At 40.1% G+C, this 21,644-nt stretch overlaps 1 protein-coding gene across 3 annotated transcripts in view; it reads left to right on the forward strand.

Annotated features, from left to right (window-relative positions):
- Positions 1–5,804: 5,804 nt before the first annotated feature.
- The window catches only part of CSMD3 (CUB and Sushi multiple domains 3), a gene marked incomplete at both ends in the record, with an annotated part of 527,537 nt that continues 511,697 nt past the window's right edge, over positions 5,805–21,644 (forward strand). For all 3 annotated transcript variants that reach the window (XM_079533061.1, XM_079533062.1, XM_079533063.1), the window contains one exon: positions 5,805–5,982. In XM_079533061.1, the coding sequence (XP_079389187.1) occupies positions 5,805–5,982 (178 nt within the window). The remainder of the gene's footprint in view (positions 5,983–21,644) is intronic.

Consider the following 21,644-nt stretch of genomic DNA (forward strand, 5'->3'; position numbering starts at 1 on the left):
TCGCAAGCAAACACAACTATACAACAAGATCATCTTGACTGATTGTGACTGACACAATAAAAATAAATTTAGTCAGTAAGATATACAAAATCTTGTAGCAGTAGATCAAAACTAACTCCTTGAATTCCACTTGAAAATGAAGTGCTTCATAGCACAGTATCTATGCTGGGCAATGTTGTGAACATGGTATAAAATAAAATTGCATTGTCTCTCATGTCTCCAAACAGAATTCAGATGTGGTCTCTAGCAGAACGTAAGGAACATTTATTAGTGAGATAACAAAATCACAGCTGATCATGATAATGAAACACATGATTTCTGTCTCCCTACGGACAGTGCATCTGAGATATTATTTTTTTAATTCAGTAGTGTAATCGAATATTTCAGAATATTATTGCTATTCAATTTTCCTCAACAGCAATATCTTGTTCCAGATCTAGCTTAGAACCTCATTTTTGAAAACTTAATCTAAAAATTAATCAAGAGGACAGACATGATATGACATTTTTCCTCCAGCTATTTCTATTATGCTTTACTGCATCTTTGTTTGGGTTGTGCAAATTTTGATATTTATACTATGTCTGAACCCATTCTGTAGTATCATATCTGTAGTATCAGTTCATCAGAGTACCTCAGCATTTGTGGAATGATCCCTGCCTCACGTTTTCCAATCCAAACCTGTTTCCCATATGTAAAACTATTCTTCTCTAAGCAAGCAGAGTAAGGAGTGAAGTGCCACCTACCTGGTGACAGCACAATGGCCTCTCATTCTTTGAGAAATCTCTGAAGGACTTCAATATGTTGAAAACTATACATGAGAAATTGCAAGTTTGGGATTATATTTGTAATACCCTCCTACTCTTTTCAAGGTAAAAAAGGAATGCTAGTGCTTACAGACAGACTAGTAGGCTGTTAAGAGCCATATTTAGGTCTAACTGAATCATATTTGGGCTTATCATCACACAGCCTGTGACAGGAATTTAAAACATGTTGTGTTCTGCATTAGGTCAAAACATTCAAAATGCTTGTATGATAAGAGTGAAGGAGATTTATATCCTAAATCAATTAAACATTTTTGAATATCACTTCCTATATGCTTAAAACATGCATGTATATGATGTCAGTTCTTGCAAGCATTTGTGTATCACATTACTCACAGTATTATCTGTCACAGAAGATCTCACTGCATTTTTGAAAGCAAAGCAATCAGTCTATCTGCAATTAGAGCAAAGTTACTTGGGAGCAAAATGTAGGAGTTATTTAACAAAATAAAGCTACTTTACACAAAAGTATATGACAAAGAGTGGAGAATAACAAATCCAGTTGAAAATGTAAGAGGAATTTGTAATGTAATTACCTAAACTTAAAATTGTTCTGCTTTGGCAAAGAGAACAAGGAACTATGAAATGGGGAAATATGAATATCAGTTGTAGTACATCATACCATGAAACTATTTTGGTGTACTCATTTCTTAGAGATTCTGAGATGAGTGCCTGCTTACAGATACTATAACTATATAATATTGTAAAATCACACCCTAATTTTACCTTACTAAGCATCCAACAATAATAGCACAAAAGAGCACCAACACTGTCAGATCTCCAACACACATATTCCACTACTGGTGCTGATATTCTTGTTCCTGACAAGTCAGAAATTTAAGTATCTGCCCATTTCTGATTTCAGCACATTTTAGAATTCTTCAGAGTATTTAATCATAGTGATTGACTTAATGGTCCTTGCCAAGTCACTTTCATCCTTGAGTGGTACCCAAATGATCAATAAGCTTGACCATGCCAAAGGAGGGGGAATGACTGAAAGCAGAAGGGAGGAGAAAGAACAAGGGAATGAATGAAGGAGAAAGAAAGGAGATGGAGGAAGGAAGGAAGGAAGGAAGGAAGGAAGGAAGGAAGGAAGGAAGGAAGGAAGGAAGGAAGGAAGGAAGGAAGGAAGGAAGGAAGGAAGGAAGGAAGGAAGGAAGGAAGGAAGGAAGGAAGGAAGGAAGGAAGGAAGGAAGGAAGGAAGGAAGGAAGGAAGGAAGGAAGGAAGGAAGGAAGGAAGGAAGGAAGGAAGGAAGGAAGGAAGGAAGGAAGGAAGGAAGGAAGGAAGGAAGGAAGGAAGGAAGGAAGGAAAGAAAAAGAAAAAGAAAAAGAAAAAGAAAAAGAAAAAGAAAAAGAAAAAGAAAAAGAAAAAGAAAAAGAAAAAGAAAAAGAAAAAGAAAAAGAAAAAGAAAAAGAAAAAGAAAAAGAAAAAGAAAAAGAGAAAAAGAGGAAAAAGAGAAAAAGGAAAAGGAAAAGGAAAAGGAAAAGAAAAAGAAAAAGAAAAAGAAAAAGAAAAAGAAAAAGAAAAAGAAAAAGAAAAAGAAAAAGAAAAATGGAAATGTAGAAGGAAGGAAGAAAGGAATGTGATATGGATATGAAAATATTGCATAATCCACAGCTTGAACCCAGAATTACTCAAAAAGTTAAAGGATGCTAGTATTTAACAATAAAACTGCACAGGTAAGAAGGCAACATTACAGCATTCAAGGGTTTGGGTTTCTTTTCCTATAAAGAAATATAAGTAAATCCCTAGCATTAACATTATATCAAATGTGCCTAACATTTGCCTTAAGAGCATAACTCTTTTTTTTTTTTTTTTTTTTTTTTTTTAGTGTAACTAAATGACTTGGAAACTTAAGGGTCTTTCAAAATTAGCATGGCTTTAGACATCCTATTTTTAACTATATGGGTATCTTTGTTCATATTTAACATTTGACTTATTAGCCAAAATTTCATTTTCAGAGATGATGATGACACCTCACAGGTTAAATCTTACTGAAAGTCAAACAGACACAATCTCTAACAGCATGTCTCCTAAAGAAGTTATGTATTGCAGTACTGAGCAATGCAATGTCATCATTAGAAATAGCTGTTAAGTCCAAATTTTCAAGATTGATTTGATTTCCTCTACAAATATTAAAATGTTTATATCAAAGAGATTTGATCAGGAAAATCTTGGGGACATAAAGGCAGAATTTTATTGCAACAACATTAAAAAAAAAAAAAAAAAAAAAAAAAAAAAGCCAAATACTAGAAGTGAGCTCATCCAGGATATTCTGAAAGCACAATTCTCCCTTCCATTTTGAAATGCTTGGAAAATGGCTTCTGGTTTCAAGTATAGGAATGAGTGATATACTGGAATTCCTTTAAAAAATGCAGTGAGTAGATTATGAACAGAATGGCTTTCACCATCTCATATTACCTAATGCACTGAATTACTGATATTTTGTCAAACCTGAAAGCCTTGTTGGGTCCTAATGTGGCACTGCCCTTAAGAGTACCACAGGGCATGTAACTCCTGTGAAACCACATTCCTGGACTACTTTGGAGGAAGGAAACAGGCCCAACCAAGATTCAGTTTTATCAGTCACTCTCCAAGACATACATGTCTGCAAGAGAAGGCTGTGGACATTAAAGAAGGTGGGAAAATACCTATTTTTGTTTCTCCACAATAGACAAACCAGTATGGATCCAATACAGTTGGTTAATGTCATAACTTCAGCTGTACCTTCCTCATGGCAGCTATGCATAGTCTTGTAGTTACAAAGACAAGTGCAGGAAGCCATTTGTGAGGCCAGTCTCTAATAAGGGCTGATGGTCCCACTGAAAAAAGGGCATGGAAGTAAAAAAGGGTGGAGGACAGGCACATACTGCTCCTCTTGTAATCACAGGTGAACACTCACTGTAATGCAAAGTTCCTCTTTCTCATCTTGCCTTAGCAATGAATCATGACTCTTCCACATTCCTCCAATTCTATTTCTATGGTTCTGCTATACTACTGGACATATATAATCCATATGTTAGATAAATACATGTTCATACAAATTCATATATGAACCTACAAATACATAGAAAAAGCTGCACATCCAAGTGCCTGCTCACAACTGTTCTGAATCAGGGCATACCTTTACACACACACACACACACACACACACACACACACACTCCATACACATACAAAAACCACACCACTGTGTATGTATGTGGCAGTGCAAACCCTGGAATGGTCACACATGAATAATCATGTTTCATGAGTGCCCACCAAATTTCCCAATTCATACATTCATGTATACCAGCGCTTAAGAGTATATCTGTGCACTCATACACAAGCACGCATACGCATGTGCATGCACATATACACAAGTGCAAGACAAAAGCATGTGCTCACATATGCATTCACAGATGTAAGAACACATGCAGTAACACACACACACACAGAAAAAAAGTTTGCTCAAACATGTATGCACACACAGAGACATGCACATTCACACACTGACATGCAGATGCGCACACAAAATACAGTCACACAAAGGCACTGATCTGCGCACACACATAAACACATGCACAGAGGTGCACTGACTGCACACGCTCATCCACACGTGTACAGACAGGCTCACGCACACCCACACGTATTGAGCATGAACACACCCACACAGCAACACACTGCACACACAGCAACACACGCACACACGGCGCAAACATGCACACCCAAATACACACACACAGAAAAAGCTACAAGCAAGCATTCACAGAAGGACACGGGCATTTCACACGCGCGTGCACAGCGCATCCTCGCACACAGAACGTACACACGCACTCGCACACTGGGAGCACCTCCGCACTGCCACACACTCACCCGCACACTCCGCCCGCCCACATTCCCCAGTGTGTATGCTCCTCACAGCGCAGAGCACTGCAGCCCCGCGCACCTCCCGCGCTCATTGCGCCCAGCAGCCGAGAGAAGCCAGCAGAGCGGCTCCCGCAGCCCCCCGCCCTTCCCCGTGTTCCCCCCGCACTGCGCCCCAGCCCCCACGGAGAGGCGCGGCCCCACAGCAAGGCCAGTAGGTGGCGCCATCGCTCTTCCTGGCGGAGCCGCGGCCGCACCACCCCAACCCCCCTCCCGGCCCGGCCCTGCCTGGCTCGGTCCGGCTCGGCCCCGCGGAGCTGCCTCTTCTCTCTCCCGCACGGGGCCGTGCCTCTCCGCTTCGCCCGCGGCGGCAATGGCACCCCTGAGCTGCGACCGCTGTCTTCGGGGAGCGGGCGTGAGCCCTTCGCCTCCCCTATGAGATCCGCTTTGTAATTAACGCCTCTGCGGAGAGCAATTAGTCTGCAAATCCCCCTTAGAGCAGCACATGCTCTCGTGTGAGGTGTGTGCCCAGAGGCGCGCGCGCGTGTGTATGTATGTGTGTGTGTGTGTGTGTGTGTGTGTGTCGGTGACGGTGACAGTGACAGCCCCGAGCACCGCACGTGAATTCCTAATAACGAGGCAGTGATTGTTTTCCCGAGCCGCGGAGGATGGCCAAGCCCCGCCGGTTCGGCTCCCGGAGGCTCCTCCGGAGGCTGTCGAAACCTCGCCATTGCTATTTCTCGAGGCGTTTTCCTAGGCAGAATTGATCCTCTTGGGGGAGCAGGGGGGCGGGGGGAGAATCTCAATTGCAAATATTGTTTGGAGTTTTATTCTAGAGAGCGTCTGTGCTTTAAGATGCTCTCCCGTGGCTCCTGGTGGATGCTGTAAGGAGCAGGGCTGTGGTGGGTTTGGGCTGCGCAGGGAGTTGGGGTAGCGGGGGGTGGGGGGAAGGAAAAGACACGATCGAGAGTAGCTGAGACTTTGTGCCCCCGTTGGAGAGATGGTTGAGTCCTCGTCAAGGTTGCTGTGGTATCCCAGAAACACCATTCACTCCGAGCTGTGACCGCGCACCATCAACAGCAACAACTCTGCTGCGCCTGGCCAAGGAATAGGAATTAGGAGCTCTCCAGAATAATATGAAAGGGATCTGCAGAGGGGAAATTCGTGCAAAGGAATCGAAATTAGCAGACTTTTGGGAAAGGGGATGTACTAAATGTGGCCGGCTGGACTTCATCCTGGTGAAGAAAATGGAGATTAAAAGTGGATTTACATTTTGGAACCTCGTCTTTTTATTGATGGTTTCGTGTGTGAAAGGTAGGGTAGCATTCAAGGGGTGTATTTTTAGGGGTCCTTTGCTTTTTGGTCAGGGCGTTGCAAGCTCTCGCCTTTTTGAATGCAAAGGTATATTTTAAAATATGTTTCTCTTTTATTTTATATATTTACCTTGGGCACTTTGCAATGGAAATATAAATGATCGCTAAAGGAAGGAGGAAAGAATGAGTTGATTCAGATCTCTTTTCGGAGATAGGAAATGTATTTGCTTGCCAGGCTTGGCGTTCAATGCAGTGACTGAGCTCGGGCTCAATAAATATTCTTGCAGTATGCTCAAACGGAGACGTGAGTTGGTTCATATAGCCTGTAACTAGTGTATATTCAAACAGATCCCACCGGGTGACTTTTTTAAGGTGATGGTGGTGGTGCTGTGGAGGGATTACCTACATTTCTGATATTCGGTAGAGCAACCGAGCTCTTTGCAGGAATGCCTGTATCGATGCACTTATTAGTTTAACCCGTTGCGTGGGGAAAGTTACGGAGGACTCAGCGTGTGCGTAGCCGTCTCACAGCCCGAAATGCGCTTCACGCTGTTTGTATGCATGCAGAGCTCCCTGTCTGTCGGAAAGGTACGCTAGCAATTCAGCCTTTAAGGCACGGTCTGCCACTAGGTGCAAAGAACGACACCTTTTCTCGCCCCTCCTTTCGTCCCTTTCCCTGTTGTGCGCAGGGCTTTGGGGCTTGGGGTTGGTTTTTTTTCTTGTTTGGTTGGGGGTTTTTTTGTCCCTTTGTCGAGGAAGGAGGGTATTTTGCTTCCTTCCTGCTTCTGGGCTCGTGAAAGGAGGGCAGAAAGAAAGCCGCTAGTTAGCGGCATAAATATCTCCAATAAGTCTGTGCTTCTCGACAGTTAAGGGAATTGATATAGAGGAAAGAAATATGTGGCTTAAATAATGTTCACCGTCAATATTACATGGGCATCACTGAGCAGTGGAGTGCTGATAGCAACACGCGTGCCTTCAGTAAAGGGATTTATTCTGCAACTCCCCACAGTCGTCTGTGCCTACCCGAAATAATCTCTCCTTGTTTGTGGCCAGAGATTAATAGCTGATTAATCACCCCTTTATCCCGCTCCTCATCCCCATCCCTCCTCCCTGTCACACTCGCATTCTCCTAGAATATTTTACAGACGTTATCGATCCTTTCCGAGTTTTTACACTTGCTTATCGCCTACGGAGCTTGCCTACACGGGTGGGAAGGAGATGTGCCGGGGGGGCTTTCAAAGGCGTGCCTTTGCCGGCTAGCTCTGCCTTGGATGAAACAGTTTATTGTAGTGCTTCGCAGCTGCTTGTCCCCCAATTTGCATCTCATGGAAAAGATCATTCGTGTTGCACAGAGGCCGGGATGAGGGTTTTTACATTATCCTGACACGGGATCCGAGGCGGAGGTGCTTGCCTGTGATGCTAATGGCACATTTTAATTACAGGCAGCATTTTCGCCGCTTGCGTCTGTTGGGATGGGACGCAGCCGCTGCTGAGGTCTGCGAACAAACCCACTCCGAGGCTCTGGGGGATTTCTTCCCCCTGCCTCCCCTCGCCGCCGTCCTCCATTAAGACATTCTCGTTCGCAAGCCGCGGGCTCAGCGCCTGCGAGGCGCGCAGCGGGCGCGGTGCGGAGGCGCTGGGTGGCTCCGGGGCTGCAGCCGAAGCAGCTGCTTTTCGAGCACGAGTCGCAGGGCGGCAGCATCCTACAAAATTCAGGGCTCGGGAGGTTCTCCCCGTGCTGCTATGGCCATGGGAACGGTGCAAGTTTCCACAGCACCTGTTGAGAACCCTCTTCTCTTGCCCTTGGAGTAGGGAAGAGAGGGACCAAATAAAATAAAATAAAATAAAATAAAGGGTACTGCCGGCAAAAGCTGGTATTAAGCACTTAAGCAGCCCCCCAAAAGCGGAAAAAAGCGGGCTTTGCAAAAATGACCCTTTATTTTACTGTCCGTATACAGTTTGAAGACTGTGGAGCCGTTTCCTTCCTAAGACCTGAGTTTCCCAGTTTCCCCGATGCTGAGTCTTGCAGTTTGTACAGGCTTGCCTCGGACTGGGAGTCCTCCCAGCTAGGAACTTGGTAGGTTGGATTTCACATCCTGGACTAGGGCTCCTTTAGGCAGCCAGGCTCCATAGAGCTGGCTTAGATTCACTGCAGCACTGCATCTATTCTGGGCATTTATATTTAGTTCTCTCCCCGCTCTGGTGGATGAATACATTTTACCTTGATTTACATTCCCATTGTGTCAGCATGAGCTCCTGCTCCCAGAAACCTTGGCAGAGGCAAACAATGAATGAATACATGCCCATTTAAAACACTCCAGATGTTGAGAGCCAAGTCCTCGGCTTCTACGTTTTCTCTACATTGTCTGGCAAGGCCATTTCACAACACCCCACTCATGCAAGCTCTCATCCATACCCTTGGTTGCTTAATCACCTCTACTGCGTAGTTCAGCATCATACTGTAATACCCAAGCTGCTGTTGAGATTTCTGTCCTCCAGACCACTTCTGCAGTTTTCTTTGGTATCTACCTCTCAGGCCCTTCCTAATTCTATCAGCCTTCTGACACCATTTCTGCAGTCTTGACCCATACCTGTACCACTGTCCTGTCTTCCCTGCGGGCTTATGCTTGTGTATGTTCTTATAGACACAGAATTTCTTCATGTTTATTTGCAAATTCATGCCTTGCTGGAATCTTACAACAGTACTTGGAAGAGGTTAGAAAATGGAGAAGAAAGAATGAGAAAGTAAATTGTCAACTGCTGGTGAAGGGATGATAATAAGGAATTACAGCTGTTTAATAAAAACTTCAAATTGCTGGCACAGTGTCCCATTATGCCTTGGAACAATCTTCACCATAATTTTACTTGGATAGACACGGATTAAAAAAGCAAAGAAGCGGTCCCTTTGAAAAGTGACAGAAGGCATAAAAGCAACCAACCAACCAAATAAGCAAACAAACAAACAAAACAAGGAAGTGCCAACTAGCTTAGTTCCTGGACAGCTGCAGGGGAGGGTGACTGCTGTACTCTTCCCAGTGGATGTTCAGACACTTATGAGAGCTCCTTCCCCCTTCCTACCTTCCACCCCCTGGAAGAATTATGAAGTATCATTTAGAAATGGGTGATACGAATCAAACTTGGAGAAGCAGCAAGCAAAAACCTTCACTGTCCAGGGCAGATCTTTTATAGGCACAAACCAAGCAGGCAGCTTTAGTGAGCTTCACCTCATTGGATTTGGGGAGAAATCACTGATCTCGGCATGCTTTCAGTTTAGCAGTTCTTTTCACTAAAACAAATTTTACAAATGCTTGTGATCTGTTTGTGGAAGCAAACCAGAGGAAGCCAAACAAAATGATCACCAGACCATTCCATCTCCTCTGTGCAGCTGTCAGTCCAAGACAGCAGAAAGCTATGCTCATTCTTTGTCTGCTGCTGTTTCTCTGTTCCCCCATTGCAGTTGTGACAAGTGGAATAAGGGCAGCTTTCAAAATAAAAGGGAGATGAAGCAGTAAAATTTTAAATGGCTCATGGACAGAAGAAGTGATGAGAAAACAGACAGGATTTCCAAATGATGTGTATCTATCATGTGTGAACATTTAGCAAGCAAAGAGCATACCCTGCTTCTTTCCAGCACTTCTGGAGTCCCTCTTCTCCCACATTCCCACCCCAACTCCACTTTGTCACAGATCACTTCAGGATCCAGCAGCTCCTCCCCAGTGATTCCCTTCCAGTTTCTTGACTTGTGGGGTTCCTGACGGACAGCCTTCCCCACTGTTTCCCTGAAGTGGAAATGGTTTGGCGAGTAACAGTAGGTTAATGTTGCCACATTTCCAGATGGTCACTCCTGCATCTCCATGTGTGTGTGCCTATGAGCATGCAGGGGAGCTGGGAAACACTGACAGATAGGACAGCAATTTCCTTCTTTTCGGCTCCTCAGAACGCACTCAGCCCTTCTGCGGAGCCCCATTTCCACAGGCTCTCACACACCACCCAGGGCCGCATAGTTCTGCAGGGTTGCAGACAAAGTTAACCCACACCCAGCCACCACCTTCCCGTTTAGCTCAGGGTTAAACTACACCCTCCGCTCAGCTACGGCTCGTGCTCCTCTTCTCCGAAATGGGAGGGAAGGGCAGCAGCCCCTGGCAGCAGCAGTAGGGACCGCTTCTCTATCCTCCACCTGCTGCCATCAGGGATCCGCGTAGGGCACCGGAGGAACGTCGCCTTCAGTCGTCGCTTTTTCATGTAGAGCTGCCGCAGTCGCAAGGCAGTGAGCGGCGGCAGCTCCACCCGCACAGTCACCACTGCCGGCACCGACAGCGATAGCGGCACCGGCGGCGCCTCCCGGGGAAAGCGCTCCTCCGGGGAGTCCCTCCCAATGCTCTGACAGCAAATGCCCTTTGGTTTCACTTCTTTAGCGCAGCCACTGCTGCATGTCTTTTGTCTGTCTCTCTGGGACAGCATTAGGGTTTTGAATTTTGTTTCTTTTTGTTTTTCACACACACACCAAAAACAAAAAACAAAAAAACAAAAAAACAAAAAAACCCTCGCTTTCCGAGAGCAAAGAGCAGGATGGGAGCTCCAAGTAACTAAGCAGGCTGTAGAGACATGTTTTGCTTCAACTCAGTTGTCAACATCCGGAGGTGGAAGCACCAGTCCACCACACTTACAGAGCTACTTGGATATGCTTTCAAGTCTTTCCTTTTTCAAAGCACAGCAGGAAATGATGGCCTACCTAGTTTTGCTTGTTTGTTTGAAGTAACAACAAGCCAAGTAGGATGAATTGCCCATCTCGCTCAGTGTCCTTCACTTCCAGCAGTGAATATTAGCAGCACAGAGATTATGAGAAATACAGCAAGTACAAAATGACTGGTATATCATCTCAGATTTCAGCTGCCCGGCTGCCTCAGAGGCTTTTGGAACATCATTTTTAAAGAAATGTAGACTTGTCAATGCCCCACTTATGTGGCTGTTCTCTCTTTTATTCTTCCACTTTCTATTCTTTTTCTTTTTCTTTTTTTCTTTTTTATAAGCTATTTGTATATTTGGCCTCCAAAAATTCTCCGACAGAGTTGCATACTACTGCATGCACATGCATTCTCCATTCTAAAACTGTGTCTAGCTGAAAACACTGAACAGTACATAAATCTGCATTTAAATTGGTCATATTACACTCAGAGTTTTTATGGTATACATAGATTAACCCCAAAGATTTGAAACTTGTAACTACTAAATATACAAATGTACATAGATCTAGTAAAAAGAAAAGCACAAAATTGTTATGAAACATTTTAAAATATTTTGAAATAACCCATGGGGATACCTCAGTTTATGTGATTAGAACACCTTTTCGGAGAAAAGGTTATGAGGAATAACATAGCTTTATGTCCTTAGTCTTAGACACAATCTATCTGATTTACAGAGGTATTGAGCATTTCCAACTCCAGCTGGCTCCAGTAAGAGCCTGGGGAACTAGTTAGCACTTTTGAAGCAAGGCCAAGAGAGCCTGATGCTGTAATGCTGCGACAGAGAGGCAGTATGAATCAAAGGAAAATGTCTGTAAAGCAACTTACAGTTACATGTAAAATGATAAATCTGTAGAATCTCATGAATTGGAATTTTTAGGGATGGGAAAGGCTTTATGATTTGCTACAAACATTGGATTTTCTCCTCTCCACTAACAGAAAATTTCCAATCTTATTCTACAAGGCTGTGAAGTGTCACACTCAACTTCTTAATGATGAGTAACATACAGCTTGTATTTCTGGGCATAATGGTTAAGGTTGAAGTGATAAAACAAAGTCCTTGGGAGAAAATACTTTACTAGAATACTCCAACTCAATCTCACAGTAAAGAGACATCTGAGAACAGAGAATATAGTTGAAAACGCCTTTTTCTTGGTCTCCCATAATTTTTAAACAGCTCTTATTTCAAGAAGCAATGTTTAAATAACAAATAGCACAGGCATATGATATGAGTAATTGTTGCAAGACTATAAAATTTATCTTACCATTATGATTGAATAATTTTCCTGCAAAGGTTTATTGCAAAATTTGAAAACACTCACAGGCCTTAAGCATTGCATTCCAAGCAGCTTCTTTAAAGAACGTATTCTTCTCAGTGAAATTGTGCAATTTTTGTTCAAAGCTGCATTTATCAAAGGTTCAAGAGGCAATATTTAGCAATAATCCTGGAATTAAACAGAAATATGCATGATATTTAATATACAAGGTGACATCTCCTTCTTAAAAAAGGCCTAGTAATGTAAGGATATGTTGAATATCTGCTTGCTATCATCCAGCTTTTTGGGGGCAGTGGGATGGATGAGGATTTCAGTCGGTGAGGAAGATTTTAACATAAACTTGCACACAGACATGTTTTTGTATATGTTTACATTTCTCTGTTTATTTGTGGGGCAACTGGGCACATTTGTATTCAGAGCCCCTGCCTTGTTTTTACAGATCATTTCAGATTTACAACAGTTCCATAATCTTGGAATTAGAAGTGCTGAATAATGTTGTAAATGTCAAAGAAGGAAATGGTGGAAATTCATCATCTCCTTCCCAGGGTCTGAAATGTTAGAATGGTTATGATTATAGGTTTAGGAACACTGTTACTCATAGAGAAAAAGCCTCACAGGCTTGGGGAGTGGCATACTAGGGATTCCAGTGGAACTGGTACCCTCATATAATTGTACTGTGAAAGAGAAAGATGGGAGAGAACTAGCATGTACATATAAAGACAGATATCCCACTTTTTTCTCTTTGGTTCTACAAAATACCTCATAGCATAATATGTCATATTCTCATTGCATCAGAGAAATACGATGCATAACAGTAAAGTTATTTAACCACGGAAAGGATTCATGGGGCAATGAATTCTCTACTCCTGAGCACTGTAAATAACACAGATTATTTTTGCTGTAGGACTAAAGGAATCTGGAAACTAGCTGCATGGATCATACAGATGATAGATCACCACAGACCTTGAATACTATTTTATGTTTTCCTGTATTTTCATCTGTTAATAATTTTATGCCTCTGTATATTGTAGCCAGTTTAATTCTATTTAATTGTGTATATGTATTCACATACTTATCTAATATGCATATATAGAAATTATGTATTTGTTTATGGATGTATAAAATAGATTGCATTGTTAGCTTACAAAAGTGCAGGTGACAAGTTGAACTGGATGTTCTTCCTACAAAATGCATTACTTCTTACCTTTTTGAGGATTCCCAATCTCAGAGGATAATTATGCTTGACTACATTAACAAAATGAGAGTGCAAGTAGTGAGATCCAGCAAATGTTAGTAAAAAATCTTGATGAAAATATTTTTTAGGAATTTTTAGTAGCACTAGTTACTCATCCTAGGACATTATTAACCAGCACAGTTATATATTGTCAATGATTTAGTAAAGTTTTACCAAAATACATTTTTTTATAATCACAGAATCATATAATGGCCTGGATTGAAAAGGACCTCAAAGATAATCTAGTTTCAACCCCCCTGCCATACACAGGGTTGCCAACCACTAGATCAGGCTGCCCATAACCACATCCAGCCTGGCCTTAAATAAGATTATTCCTAGTAGAACAAAAGCTTTGAATTAACCTTAAAATACAGTGAAAAAATAATGCTTTTTTTTTTTTTTTTTTTTAATTTTCATATTGTTATTATCAGGTAAAGAGGCAGACAATATCACATCTTGGAAATTACTTCATTTCAGTGGCTTTAAACAGTCCCTCTGTGATCATTTTCTTATTGAATCACTGTCAAACACAGCTAGTAGATATTTGTAAGTGCAGTTTGGGGTTCCTAGCTAAAATGAATTACATAAATGCAGATTACAGATATTCTCTCAGCATACTTTTGAGATGGAGCATTCAAATTACAAGACCTTCCGTCTACTGTTTTAATCTGACCCAGATGGAAAACTTCACTGTAGTTAGTTTTCCCGAGTCCTGTGTAATTTTGTTTTAGAATTGAACTTGATCTAATTTAAACAATTTTTTAAAATATGTAATGGAAGTTACATTTTTGCTTATATATAGCGACTCCGATTCATGGTGAATGGAAGTTATAAAATAGAGTATAAAGGGAGTTTCTAAATTGCCTGTTGTTGAGTCCATTGAAGGCAGTAGGAGAGTCCAGAATATGACCTTTGAGAGTAGATTTGCCTCTGCTTCTCTTCTTATTGAATTTTGAATTGCATTTTTCTGTACATATATTTCTTTTGACTCAGAAATACAAATTGTAATAAAGGTGAGGTACTTCACAATACATTAGAGATTTTCAACAAAAATTCATTTGGAAAACAAGTTACATTATAAACATAAATATTGCAAAAGGAAATTGTTTGTAATTCTGTTTAAGGGCAAAAGATTATATATTTGCATAGTGTCAGAAGATGCTCTTTCTACGTTTCATTGATTGCCATGTCAGCAATTCTGGGGATCAGCCCATCAAGTTCACTGTAATAGTAGTATACTGATAAAGTGCTTGCCATAATCCTTGAAATCATGGAATGCTCATGGATTTTGTCAGCCAATTTACAACCTGGTTTCAACATTGCTGATTATATACTTGTTCTCCAGCAAAACAGTTCAAAATCCGCAGAACGTTGCTAATAACTGCAGTGGAACAGGGAGGAATTGTGAAAACAGATTCTTGCTTAGAATGCATTCAGATTTAACAATTAATGCATTTTATTTTTATAGGATTATCATAAACTCTAGATATGTAGTTACATTAGAAAATGCTAAATTAGAGATAGCAAAACTGAGTCACAAACATAGGGAACAAATTCTACATTCATTTTGTTGTACTTCTCTTCTGCTAGCATGTTTTTTGCACTTTCTACCATTTCAGAGTCACAGGAGCTAAAATATTCTGATGAACAAGAGACCAAATCCTTGTCTTTGGAAGGCCTACCTAGTTACCCAACTCTCGAGCAAAGAAAAGGAATAATAAGATCTTCAGGTACCAGACATACTCAAGTCAGTCAACTTGGAAATAAAAGCTACCTTTTTCATGCGCCTCCACGTAAGTGTGGGAGAGAAGCAGGAACATGTAGGAACAAGAACACACACGTGAACACATAGGAACATGTGTGCACACCAATACTTCTTGTAATAGTCTTCTCTAGCTGAGTACGCTACAAAGAAGAATCTGTTCTTGATTCCTAACTCTGCTCATCTTGTGTATTTCTCCTCAAAATGGAGCAATGGCCTCAAACCTGAACACAGCAAATTCCATTTAAAAAAATTGCAAAAGAACTTCTTTTCAGTAAGAATGACAGAGCACTGGAACAGGTTGGCCAGAGAGGTTGTGGAGTTTCCTTTGTAAAGATGTCCAAGAGGCATCTGGACACCTACCTGTGTGACCTATTGTAGGGTACCTACTTAGGAAGGGGGAGTTGAACTCGATGATCTCTTGAGGTCCCTTCCAATTTCATGATTCTTGGTGTGATCTTTAATTTAAAAACAAATAGGAATCATTACTTCCTCTTTTTTACATTACCATTCAAAGTATCTACCACTGTTATTCAGAATTCTCTTTTTTTAAAAACTGCTTCTTTCTGTGAGCTCTTTAAAGTGGGGCAATCATTTCCCTCGCACAATTCATATAGTTATTAACTTCAGAGACTTTGCTATCACCTCTTTAGCCTTTATTTCAATCTTGGCAACTCCTTCCTGGGAAAAATGAAATACCTCTGACATTTGGGAGAATATTTCTATAGAGATTTTTATAGATTCTATTTAATGAACTTTTACATATCATAAATTCAACCATGTTCTCTGTATAGCAATTATAGACTTCTTGCAAGAACGTGAATGTTATTATACTTCAATGGCCAAAGTGGCACCAAAGTACTTCAGCATTCTTAAGAAAGTTTAATTTTCAGCCCCTTTCTGTGAAAAGAAAAATTGCATTGACACTATATTAGAAATAGCATTACTCTTTTTTTTTTTTCACAGATAAAGTGCTAGCAATCTCAGATTCCACCATGCAAGGATAACAAGTTTCCCCTGACAAATTGGTGAGATATATCTTATTGACATTTTCACTGTCAGCAGTGGAAAGTTGCAGCAATCAACTGTGTAAGACACACTGATTTTTGTAAACATCCACACAAACTTAAACTTCTCCAAGTAACTACTCTGAAATAGCAATGAGCAATAGAATCAATGTTTAATATACTATGAGTTCAGCAGCCATAATGATTCCTGCATTCATTTCTACATACCTTTTATATATATATGCTTCTATCTGTATATCTTCCTTGACACTGAAATTCTAGCTTATCAGTTAGCTCCTGTAATTTTCCCCAGTTTGCCATGCAACTTCTGGGCTCCCTTCCTGAACCCTCCTCCTACTCCAGAAGCACTACTTGAGAACTTCCAGAAAGATTAAGTTTATAGTAGAATATAGAAAGTTCCCTTCAGTTTATGTATCATAAGTGAAATTCTTTTATGGCCCAAAGTAATAACCATGTAAGGTCAACCTGCTAGGAAATTGAATATCCTTCCAACTTTGCAATCATATAATAGGTTTATTAACTTTCTTAGAATGTTCTTTGGATTTTAATTTGTCTGCAAGAAGGCAAGATTGGAAGAGTGGGGATGCTGTTAAACTTGTTTTCACCTTCTTCAGTGTATTGTGCCTGTGAACATAATTATCTTTTGGTAACTAAAAGAGCAATACAGCTTTACCTCAAAGAAACTTCCAAACATCTCAATAAAATGATCAAACCCTTACAAAAACTTTGAAAACAAAACCCTTGCCTACATACAGATAAGTGCTGTAGAATCAGATAGTTAAAATGTGTATACTTCACAAATACTGGAAATCCAAGAAGTATTTTCTGTTTTGCAAGCTTCAAGTTATGCAATGAAATTCTTTTCGTGATACAATAAGAGAAATTTTTCATACCTAACAGATATGAAATACTTCATATCTAATTAATATCCTTTACTGATGTCAGTATCATAGGATGACAAGTTCATTCTGATCATCCTAGACTTCAGGATCTACAGAATATCTTAGGTCAATAAATAAACAAAAAAATAAGATGGGAGGAAAAAAAAAAATGACACACAGGGACAGAACTGTAGGGATTTTGTTATGCAGTTCAACTCTGAACACTTCAGTGTAATCAGGAGAGTTTGCAAAGTATCTGTCTAGTGAAATCTACTCTTCCAAATTACTCCCAGTGGGGCCTCCTGTACTGGTCACCTCTTTGAAATACATTGACAGTGGAGTTATTATAAGTAGCTTATTTAAAAAGTCAGAGAGTCCCACAGATATCAGCTAAGGAGAAAATCTGCTCAGTAGAACTTCTGTCACGATTAGAAAATCATGAATTGCCTGCTAAAATTAAGGGTAAATTTGAAGTAACTACAAGGAAAAGAAATCATTAAAAAAAATAAAATAAAAAAAAAAATAAAAAAAATCTGGTGCATAACACATTGCCCATGGAGTCATCATTAAAGACCTTGAAAAAAACAGTATGAAGTTATAGCTGTACTTTTGAGTGTCATATGAGATATGTTTTCTGAAGATCTGAGATATGTTTTCATTCTTATAAGAATATTTATTTGCTATTAAAGCCAACAAACAGCATCCTGTTGGTGAATAGCCTTTTAACAAACCTATTTGGATATATTTAAGTGATTATTTTTTTTTTCCCCTCTTTATCTGCTTTTGCCATGCTTAATTTGCACAAACTGTATTGGGAATACCTCTTCTGTAGCACACTTTTCTTTTTCATGCTTTTAATTCAAAGACTGCTTCAGGCTCTGTTCCCATTTTTTTTGTCAGGTACACTTGGATTACTGTGCAGTTATCGAGGAGATGCATCATTAAGTTTTACCTATTGTTCATCTCTTATCAGTATTTTAAATATCATTGAAACTTTATCACTGAATTGAAATTTCATCATTGAGCCATTGTCATTGAAACTCTCATTTCTTTCTAAGATTATTATAATTTTCATATTTAATATTGCTATTCGTAGTTCAAGTTATGCTTCTGACACTTTTTTTATTTTGATGCGAATTGGTAGCTCTAAATCACTGTAGTCACAGGATTTTACTTCTCAACTCGGTGTTTTAGAACAAGAGTGATTATTCATTCAATTATAACCTTATTGGAATATTTATCAGTAGATTAATTAAGAATTTGTCAACACTGAAATAAAAAGATGTCATTGACTTATAGCAGAACACAATAGGTTGTTACAACAAACAAAACTTCCTTTCAATACAGAGGAGCCTATTTAGGATGTTACAACTCTACTTAAGTTTTGATGGCATGCAAAGGACTAAACTGATAAAACTGAAAAAGTTAAACAGTTGAACTCTATCAAATGCTTTTTTGGCAGTACCCTAAAATAACATTAGAGATAGTAAGTTAAATTTTTGGTGCTCTTCAAACTCTCAATCCTTTTCTGTTCACTGTCATATGATGGTAAGAGAGTTCTAAACCAAATTGGTTTAGGTTTAAGATTAGAAACAGAATAATGGTTCCTGAATCCTACTGTAGCTCATTGTTATTTATAAAGATGGCAGGAGAAATAACTGCAAAATGAGCAGAAATTCTAAATTCTCTTTTAAAGTCTAAAGTAAATCATTTCAAAACTTTAGAAGACTGTAAGCCTGCATTTTATTAACCAATTACATTTTTAAACTATCGACTGTTCTAGTTGTTGTCAGAAACACATGAGAAACCCTCGGAGTTTAAGGTTTCTGGCTGATCTCTAAATCAAAAACAGCAGAGCAGATTTAAATATTTTGTGTAAACAAATTTGCATTCAGACTGCTAATCTGTGTGCCAGCCTTCAGTTTGACATTTTCTGAAATGATTGAAAAATGCTAAGCCCTTTATGATAAATGGTGTTCATAATGAAAATGCTGACAGACCCGTAATTACCTGTATTGTGATTCTGCTGAAAGCTTCTTTATCTGTCTAATCTTTCACAATGGAGTTACATACATAAAATCTTGAAAGAAGGAAAAAAAGGAACTTCAAAGTGGAAATGCTGTAGCAACTGTAGCAATGCTGAAATCACTTCTAGACATTCACTTATGGAGGCAAAGGTGACAAGAAGTTATTAAAAAAAAAAAATGTGCAGTCCTTTCTGTGGAACAGAAATCATCTAGTAAGGTTTAAAGGCTTAACTTCAAGTCAAATTTTTGATAAGATACAAGTAAACAGATCCAGGCTGGCCATTTTTAATGTGGTACTGAGGAATTAGAATAGAGTACAATTGTCACTGACTTGATAGTTCTGAATAAAACCAAAACATCAATAAACAAATATATAAACCAACATTTGTTTAATCACATGCTAAAACCTCCTACACTACAAAGTGAAAGAAAAGGAGAGAGAAATATTTCAAAAACTTATTCAGAAATAGAAGTGGAAAAATAGTAAGAAAAAAAAATGTGAGAAAGCAAATTGTCTGGATTCTCTAATTTAGAAACCCCATTATCTGTCATCGTTAGAGTAGAGGCTTTAAGATTCTTTGAAGTTCTTCTTTTTTCAGTTTCTTTTACATTCCTCTGTGAAAGATTTCCCAGACTTGGCTAGCCTCTGAAATGTTAAACCTGAAATGCTAGACAGCATTTTCTTTGCAGAGCGCTTAGGTTGATTCAGATATACCAGCCTTGCCCCAGCTCCACACAATGTCTGTGTACAAGCCATGGCTCTCAGCTGTCTCCGCAAAACAACCAGTACATGGTACAGTAGCTCCTTATCTAAACATAATGTCCTCTAGGATTTTTGACCTCTGTGTTTTGCTGTGAGGATGAAATCTGGTTCCCCATAGCTTTCACAGCAAGGTCTGGCAAAAAGTATCCTGCAATGAAACAGAGGAATATAACTCATATCTTTTTTTTTTTTTTTTCAAACTGCCATGCTCTCCAGAAACAATCCTGGACTTTTAATCACTATTCATAAAGCAGCCATTTCAGTTACAAGATCAGCTACTTGGCTATCTCTGTATCTTCTTTAATCTTCTTTATCTCTGTGTATTCTCCCTGCTCTTCTTGAGATGTAGAGATTAATATGCTAGGCTACACTTAAGATATGGGCATGTCAGAGTTTTCTGTAGGAGATAGAGGACACCTTGTCTAACTATCAATACACTTTCTGATAATACTGAATATGCTATGGGAGATGTGGAGAGAATGGCTCAATTTCTGACAGTAAGTTGATGATTTCAGAGAAATAAAAATAACAGATCTAGACTGAAATTTTAAGTTCTAAGTTCAGCATTGTGCAACTATCTTTTTTTCTCCCCTACATGAGTATTAATTTACACTAAAACTCACTTCTGTTATGAGGGTAATGTCCTTTTGGAAGGGCATTCTAGTGTTCCTCAGTAGCAGTAAGTCATTTTTCTACAGAAAAGACCTTAATATCATCTCCAGTCTTTCAAATTTCACTGCTTACTCTTTGCTCCATGGAGGATGAAGATGTGGACAAAAACTGATCCCATCACTGATTCTAGAGGAACTCACTTTTATTATCCTTGTACAAGTAGATAGCTAAACGTTACTCTCAGTCATATCCTTTAACCTGATGTAAGCATGTAAACTGATCTTTTCTATACTATTTCTTTCATAACATTTATTAAAGAATCTTGTCAAATACTGTTATAAGCTCAAGGTGATTAAATTAAAAAATATTAGTTATTCTAGTTGATGAATTTGTAGCCACAATTCCCTTGGATGATTTAACTAGACTTTTAGTGAGAATAATCATAGCATCACAGAATGACTTTTGTTGGAAGGGATCCAAAGGATTATCAAGTTCTAACCCCCCTGCCATAGGCCGGGCCACCAACCTCTGCATCTAATACTAGACCAGGTTGCTCAGGGCTTCATCCAATCTGGTCTTGAATGCCTCCAGAGACGGGGCATCCACAGCCTCTCTAGTGTCCACAGCCTGTTCCAGTACCTAACCATTCTCTCTGTGAAGAACTTCCCCCTGACATCCAATCCAAGCCTTCCCTCCGCAAGTTTAAAACCATTCCCCCTTGTTCTATTACTATTTACCCAAGTAAAAAGTTGATTCCTTTCCTATTTATAATCCCTTTTTAAATACTGGAAGGCTGCAGGTCTTCTCGCAGCCCTCTCTTCTCCAACCTGAACAAGCCCAGCTCCCTCAGCCTGTCTTCACAGGGAATGAGCTGAAGCCCTCCAGTCACCTTTGTGTCTCTCCTCTGGACCCTCTCCAACATCTCCACATCTTTCCTGTATTGGAGCCCCCAGGCCTGAACACAGTACTCCGGATTGAGCCTCAGGAGGGCAGAGTAAAGAGGAACAATCACTTCCCTGTCCCAGCTTCTGATGGAGCTCCAGATACCATTGGACTTCTGAGCTGCAAGAGCGCAGTGCTGGCTCGTGTTCAGTTTTTCATCCATCAGGACCCCCAGGTCCTTCTCCAGAGCTACTCAAGGGGTTCTTCTCCCTGTCTATGTATCTGGGGTTACTCTGACCCAAGCGCAAAACCTTGAACCTCACAAGGTTCACACAGGCCCACCTTTTGAGTTTGTTGAAGTCCCTCTGGATGGCTTCACTTCCATCTAACATGTCATCCTCACCACCACAGGGGGGGGGAGGGAGGGGATTTACCATCTTTCTTGCCACTCCTTC

Source organism: Tetrao urogallus (genome assembly GCF_951394365.1).
Source record: "Tetrao urogallus genome assembly, chromosome: 3".
Classification (NCBI taxonomy): domain Eukaryota; kingdom Metazoa; phylum Chordata; class Aves; order Galliformes; family Phasianidae; genus Tetrao; species Tetrao urogallus.